Source organism: Frieseomelitta varia, unplaced genomic scaffold (assembly GCF_011392965.1).
Source record: "Frieseomelitta varia isolate USP_RPSP 00005682 unplaced genomic scaffold, Fvar_1.2 scaffold_459, whole genome shotgun sequence".
Lineage (NCBI taxonomy): Eukaryota > Metazoa > Arthropoda > Insecta > Hymenoptera > Apidae > Frieseomelitta > Frieseomelitta varia.
The window spans coordinates 191952-199855 of record NW_025110211.1 but is presented as its reverse complement, the minus strand read 5'-3'; the positions used below and the strand labels follow the sequence as shown (position 1 = coordinate 199855).

General features: G+C 33.8%; 1 protein-coding gene and 1 long non-coding RNA gene across 2 annotated transcripts in view; one reads left to right on the top strand and one right to left on the bottom strand.

The window, feature by feature from the left end:
* Nucleotides 1-241: 241 nt before the first annotated feature.
* Nucleotides 242-6312, bottom strand: LOC122532571. Its single transcript, XR_006307537.1, has 4 exons — nt 6269-6312; nt 4984-5777; nt 753-883; nt 242-683 (listed from the first exon to the last, which is right to left on the bottom strand). It is a non-coding gene; the product is annotated as an uncharacterized LOC122532571 (long non-coding RNA).
* A 396-nt stretch (nt 6313-6708) lies between these two features.
* Nucleotides 6709-7904, top strand: part of LOC122532573 (myotrophin-like) — a gene marked incomplete at its 3' end in the record, with an annotated part of 120701 nt that continues 119505 nt past the window's right edge. The window contains exon 1 of the mRNA XM_043661434.1: nt 6709-7083. Coding sequence (XP_043517369.1) covers nt 7007-7083 — 77 coding nt within the window. The remainder of the gene's footprint in view (nt 7084-7904) is intronic.

The following is a 7904-nucleotide window of genomic DNA, read 5'->3' as shown; positions in this document are numbered from 1 at the left end:
GTATTATTATGACAATATTATCATGGCAGTTGTACTAATGTCTACAAATTTTGGTGATGATGAATTGTGCAGTTGTGTGACACATTATAGAAAATGTATAATAGTAATAACTGGAACAGATGGCAAAGATAATTACACAAAAACCACGCTGCGTTTCTTAACATTACAATCAACATGTATCAACAGTTTCAAATTCCATTGATCTATAATTACCTAATAATATTTTACTATAAAACTCGTCTAAAAATCATACGTAATATGCTCTCAATAGAGTAAGCAGAAATTGTACGTACAATTAGTTTTGTATCGCTACAGCGGATAGTTATAAAATCACTTGTCAGACAGATAGTACCATGGAAGAAACTCCAGTACCAGAAGAAACGTTCAGACAAGCTGGAATCTCGTACGGCTGGTATAAACGCGAACTCAATAAAAGGATGCTAGGTAACCGTAGATAATTCAGGTAGCGAGGGAGAGAGTCCATTGAAGCGTCTCGCTTGTATTCAAATTCGACGTTCACGAGCGTGACCGTGTCACGTAACCGATAGGCGAGTACCAGCACACCGGATGGGGTGCGTCGTCCTTTTAAAGCCAGGACGTAATCTCGCCTGGCCACGTCAGTCATTCCCTGCGCGTTATCTCAGCCGCATCTCGTTGACTCTATTTTCCATTGCCGTTTAACCCTGCAACATCGCGACAGAAAGCGTGTTTTAAACGTATGCTTCGGTGCACACTTGCCTATAAATACGTACCGTTTACTACAAACACCGTGTCCCCTCGATTCACCTGTTGATTCCACGAACGACGATATTTTATGCGTCACGTTATGAAGTTGCGTCGACTGGATGGAGGGTAAAAGTGTAGTGCACATGATCGAACATCTCTGTGAAATAAATTGGGAAGAAATATTTTTGAATAAAAATTCTTGTGTTGCAAGGAAATCTTGAATTGACGAACGTACATCTTGAAAGCGGCAGTGAAGAATTGTGGAGAATGTGAAGATTCTAAAAAAAAGTCGCCACGTCTGCGGGAAAATATTTTTGTAATAATGAATAATTTTTATTTGCTAATATTTTTGGCTACTTTTACATTTTTAATCATACTTCTTCATAGTCATTGATCGAGTTAATTTTATTTCTTAAGTTCTTCTTAAAATAAATTTCTATTGCGGAATTATAGTGATAAAAAAAACTCGATCGGTGTTTAATTATAGATTTTACTAAATAGCATAATGGAAAAATCAAAGAATTTGTTTGAAATTTCATATATAAGTATTATTTTGTCTCCTTTTGATGTTTATTTCGAAAGTTGGGCTTTAAATTACTGCCACTATCGTTACATAATTGAACATTCCTGTCGTTGCAACCCAGTTTCTTGAAGCTTACAGAAAAAATTATAGCTTGTGACATCGGTTCTCTTTTTCTTTACGAATTCCATTCCTGTTGCCATTTAATTGCGACGTTTCTGTTTTTATTTTTTTGTATTTCCACTTAAAGGAATGAGTATTAAGTAGAAAAATTTCTCCTTTATCTTTTCGTGCTGAACTTGTTCCACTTCTTATTGAACTTAATTAAGATTCTTTTTTATTCGCTGAAAATTTCACGTCCTTTTAAGTGACCGCTTTGATGTTATAAATTTCATTTATCTTTCTTATTTACAATCGTTTGCAAGTAAACAAGATGCTTTATTTTTGCTCGATAGAACGTAATTAAAAGAAATACACGATAAACATCTTTACCAGTCTGGTTAAATTTAACTTGGTTAAAAGTTGAAGTTCGTTCAATTAAAAACGAGATATCTTTTACAATTATATTAAAAGAAAGTGTTAAGATAAAAAATTCGAAAATATCCGTAAAGAAACCCGTTTTTCCATGAATATTTATTAATCTATACAGATCATAAATTCTCTTCACGAAAAATTTACATACTTGAATCTCCCTTGAATCTCTCTTGAATTAATTCTATCATCTAAAGTATTTTCGATATTCAATTCTCTTTTAGATTTTTAGTTAAAAAATCAATAATAGTAAGAATACTGATATTTTATGCATTACAGCACTAAGTACAATTGATATTATATGCATTAATTATATATGAATTAGATTTAAGATTCTAAATCAGCATTAACAGAACCAATAATTATTCTTAATTGCATTATCTTTTCGAGAATAACAAGTACCTATTACATGAATAGGTAAATTAATCTTATTTAAATAACTACGTGACTAAAAATACTAGAATATATATTTATTTAATTAGTGTTTCAACTCAAAAATTTTAAAAAATTTTACTTCATTTAATATTAACACATTATTATAAAATATATATGATGTAAATGATATGATAAATTTAGAATGAAATAACTGGGAGAAGCAGTGAAGAGCATTGAATTTATACTAACTATCGTAGGGATTCTCTTGCACAAACCATTATTTGTGAATTTAAAAAATTCAACAACATATAATCTTAAGAAAATTAAAATTATATAATCAAAGTTCAAAAAATTCAGCAATACGTAATCTTAAAATCTTTAATAATAATTTGCAAAAAGTTCTCACTCAGGAAACTTTTTTGATATTAATTCTAACGGGTTCGTCAACGAGAGGGTGGCAGCAATCTCAAGTGCGCGATTGATCCTCTCTCAGGCGCCAAATCTTAAGTCTCTTTCTTTGTGATAGGATCATCTCGATAAACAATTTGCAAAATTCTGCAACTGAATGTCCTGTCACAAACAAAATCGGCTCAATAGTCTAAAACGAATTATTTCTCACGCTGTTACATGTTATTACTAATTAAACTAAACCATATAGACTATACCTATTATATAATATTATTATCGTTATAGCGAAACTTCATGTGTCACGAGTTATAAATTAACGTGCAAATTAATTGTATTTACTTAGTAAATATCAATGATATATTGGCATTTTGTAATATTAACAAGTTTGCTACCAGTTAATAATATCATATAACTTGGAACTTGTCAATTTACTAATATTATTAGTCGAATTGTTGTGCAAGTATTTTTATAATGCTTACAGCGGGTTGTATATCACGGGATCTTAAGAATTTCAGACGATAAGAGCAAACAAATTGTTTCAATTTTCTCTGTTGCATGTCGCTGGTTTACGAGAGCTCTCCCTCAAACGTCGAACTGATCGACATGATCGGCGACGGGTTGGCGTCGGTACGCGGAAAGAATGAGACGCCTATGCATGCGGCTGCTATGCAAATATGTTACAAATAGTACCGGGAACAGCGTATTTGAAATGCCAGTCGGTATCTGGACTCGTGGATCGGTTTTGACTGAATACCTCATTAGAGCGGGACACTGGTTCTCGGTAAAACATCGTTAGGCGTATCCTACGTTCGGTTCGTTGGCGAACTTCGCTTTCCCTCCGTTGAAATTCCGTCACGGCCGTTTTTGCCATACGATCGTTTAAGGTAAAATAAATTAAGTACGGTTGTCCGATCGTGCAAAAACGCGTCGAATTCGTTTCCTCATATTATCCTAACGGTCACGTAATGAATTGATCATGAATTTTTGTCGAGCATAGATAAACCACGGTACAACCCCGTCTTTTTTTTTTTTCTCTTGGAACGCGATGAAAACTTAAAATTGTTTTTATCATTGCATTTATTAAACTAGTTCGTCTAGTTATGTGTTATGCGTATTAATTAATAATCTCAGCTTTCTCTCCTTTTTTTATTTTTTTATTTTATATTTTACTTTTTATGTTTCCTTTTTTCTCCTTACTCAGTCTCTTCTACATTTATTTTTTAGCATGTTTTGTATTACTTTACTTTTCGTATTTTGTCTCATTTTCATTATTGTAAGTATCAAGAGAGCTTATGGAAAGAAATATATAAGAATATATAAGAAAAGGATCCTCCTATTTGAATGGCATTCGTATATATCTTCGCATATATCGTATATATCTTCATTTTCATTCGTTTCCATTGGGAATTCAATTGCATTGGATCTCCGTTGTATCGAAGTTTTCATGGTGATACTTAAAGTCGCCTAACGATACCGAACATCATCGTAAATAAATATCGCGATTATATCCAACGCAAGCTGGTGTTGCTCCTTTTGGCTACAATAGCGAACTGATAGTGCTTTCCTTGCCAATGGAGCGAGGAGAACCGGTTTGCGTACGCGTCGCGTCGGTAACCTTGGGTGTAGAACAATCGAAATTACTTGGAGTCTGCCGTTAACGGTAACTCCCGAACAGATCAATTTTTCTTTAATCCAAGATTTCTGTAACTCTAAGAGGTTCGTTATTTTTTCAACGTTTCTTTGAATTATATGTAGTTAATTTTGATAAGATTAACAACTTACAATGGTATATGTAAAGTTCTGATCAAGTAGATCTTTCATACGCAAAAAGCGATATTTAAATTTTGAGTAATATTGAGTACACGAACTCAAGTAAAGTAAAAGAAAACAATGTACATAATGATATAATATTAATCAAAATTCTTTAAATATTACTTTTTCAATGTAAAGTGGAAAATTTACCGGGAACTTTATTATAGTTACTCAAGTCTAGAATATTTTTTATATTAGAACTACCAGCGGCTGAACTATGAAATTTGAATAAAAAAAAAAAAAAAAAAAAAATGAAACAAACAAGACAAACTTTGATAATGCCACAAGTGACAAAATTGCACTGTTGTAAATGTAAAAATTTTCTGAGTATTTCTAATGTAATTTGCATCCTATATATATATATAATACAATGAATATTATTGCTAATCTCTATTCAAAAGTGACAGAGTATAGACTAAATTAAATAACCAAAAACCAAACCTAAACTTGTGTTCCTAAAACCAAAAAATCTAACCGAAACTTACATTAATTAGCTACCAATTAATGATACCAATCGTTAAGGTCAAGATTTACAAGATTCGAGAACTTTGAGCAATTTCTACCGCTCTCGCGATCTTCTACGTTATTGAAACTAAATACAATCATACTACCTGCTCTTCTGAAGCATGATTCTCCAAACAACGCTGACCGCAAGCATACACGCGGCTTCCCGGAGAATTCAATTTCACGAACAATCCGAAACATTCAGAAAATCACGGGTGGAACACGCTCGAAACAGCCTGGCCCATTTCTTGTAGCGGCTTGGTTGATCTCGTGGATCGGCGTCAAGTTGATTTCTCAGTTGTAGCCGGAGCCAGTCGAGGATGAGCATTTAATTGAACGCTTTGTTCTCGGTGGTTTTTGCCGCTGTAACCTCCACCTGATTGGTCCACCGTGATCACTGAAGGAATGTTCTTCCCATCCGAGTCCTGGTAGACGGATACCGCGATGGGGGCAAGGGATACATTCTTATCTCGCGAGATCTTTAATTAAAAGATTTCTCATTGCCGCCTTCGCCTTCGGGGAGACAACGAGAAACGCGGCGTTCGATCGTTCGGATGCCGACGACGGATACTGATGCCAGCCGTTAATCGACGCCGATTCCGGTTAATCGGTAATTAGCAATGCGGATGCGGCATCCAGTCGCCGGTCAAATGATTGAAAAAGATGGATTGCTGCTTGTTCAATTGGAATAGACGTTACGCTCCTACCTCCTCCTCCTCCTCCACAGTTCTGCATTGTTAATTGAAATCTGATGGAGATTGACTAGTTCCATCGGTAATTCTGTCGTTTAAAATTTCACCACCTGGCTAAGTCCTTTATATTCGACATCCTTTATATCGACTATTTATAGTTCGCATCGAGAAAGGTGTTATAATTGAGCCGTATTTTCATACTTCGTTACCTGTTAAAAATTTAAAATCATTTTCCCAGTCGTATCTGTAACATTTCGTTCGATAAATTTGAGTTATACGTTCGAAATTGATGCCAATAAAAATTCGATTAACCATACAAATTAACCCATTAAGAACCAAGTAATTCAATTTCTTTAAATTTCGTACTAATAATTGTAAGTGGGAATGACAAAAAAATATTAGGTGAATCGTTGAAATTCACTTTTACAGTTAGAATAAAAAAGAACAGAACTTACAAATTACAAATAAAATGTTTGCAACAGTGATTCTCAATGCATTAATTTCTAAATTTAGATGTCAACTTTTATAACCTCGCAGTATACAAGAGAGAAAACGTTGAATAATAGTAAAAAGATTAGTTACTTTCCAAATATTGTATAATATTTATGTTTCCAATATTTTTTCAATAATCTTTGTTATACAGTATAATAATATGAACAAAATAGTCTAGGAATAGATAAGCAATAGTAATTAAACGTACATTATCAACGTTCTCCGTTACAAATAACTCACAGTCACTGGTAGTGGCGGCTCGTAGCTTAAAATTGTGGAGGTGCTGCAACTTTCGAAATATACATACATACTATAAATATAGTAGATTTTTATTATTTCTTTTATACAAAGTAAAAAAATGATGTAGGATTAAATAAATTAATAAATATAGATATTATTAGAATAAATTAATAAATATTTTTATATATCGAAAAAAATTGAGAGTGAAAAAATATAATTTGCTTATGTATATAAATATGTATATAAATGTATATAAAAATACCGTAGTACTTATGCACGAGTCCGCCTTTGATTACTAGATTTCACCGTTGCAAAAGAAAGAAACGCTTAAAATTGGTTGAATTGAGGGTTCACCTTGTTTTCTTACTTCTTTTATTGCGATATTAGAATGACAGAGGGCAGCTCGTTTGCAACTGAAGTGATCGGGCATTTCGCGCGCATTCTCCACTTTAAACTGGCCATTTGGTGAATTAATTACGATGTGGTTAGGCAACGGGACGGTATTACATACCTAAATCATAATTTGTCATGATTGTTTACGACTTTAATTTAAAATATCACCGTGTTTGAATCATGTTACGAGTTACAACCAAAAGAAACGGGTTCTGTTCACATTCTGCATTTTCGATGGTGTATGGAGTGTTTTAATTAGTGTACCGGTTGGCGAACAATTTCTTTCGGATACACGGTGGAAACAGGATCAGAGATGCCTCGAACGAGAGCCGAGATCCTGTTGGATATGTACGGAAATGCAGAAGGAGGGATTTCTCGTGCGTACGTGATGTAAGTCCACTATAATTAAGAATTCCACTTAGTCTGGTAAATGAGAAGAGAAATCGGCTACGTGTAAGGTCGATTGAAAGTGTTCGTGTATCGGAAGCAAAAGAATTCGTTACTTGCAAAACGGCAAGAAAAGTTGGTGTTTCGAACCTGTCGGATATTTTTTGCAACTAAATTCTTAATTTGAACTTGAAATCTTCGAACAACGAGTTGTCGAATCAATTGTTTTGGTCGAGCTTATACTACTTGATCGTATTTTTAGGTTAAAAATAGAATTTTCCTTTATACATTGTAGAACGGGTGAACGTTCACTATATTAAACTTTATGAAAAATGGAATTTATTTTCTTTTTATAGACTAACGTATGTATATCGTGTAATATTTAAATTTCTGCATATATATATCAAATTATATTTTTCAGCAAAAAAAGCACGGACTGTTGTAAAGATTTATATTACAACATTCTGCCAAAAGAATTACGATTTTTCTAGTTTAGGAACTATTAGTTTGTGCACTGCGTGTACTGTGTGCATACAGCATGCAAATAAGTGGCGGACAAATGTTCCACGATGAAATTAGACCCTTTGGAACTTTCATCGATATAACAGGTGCTGCGAGGTCCGTACAGGTACGATAATTTTCTCTACGTTCCACGATCGTTCCCCATGTAATTATTAACCAAAGACAAGCGAGCCAAGAAAGTATGCTTTATGAGCTTGTCTTTCGAGCAACTGCCTCTGATTACGGGTACGTCGGTCGATCGTTTGCGGTCTTGATTCAAGAGTTCTTGCGTCAATTTCTAGCAAACCGTCGCTTTTCCTCTA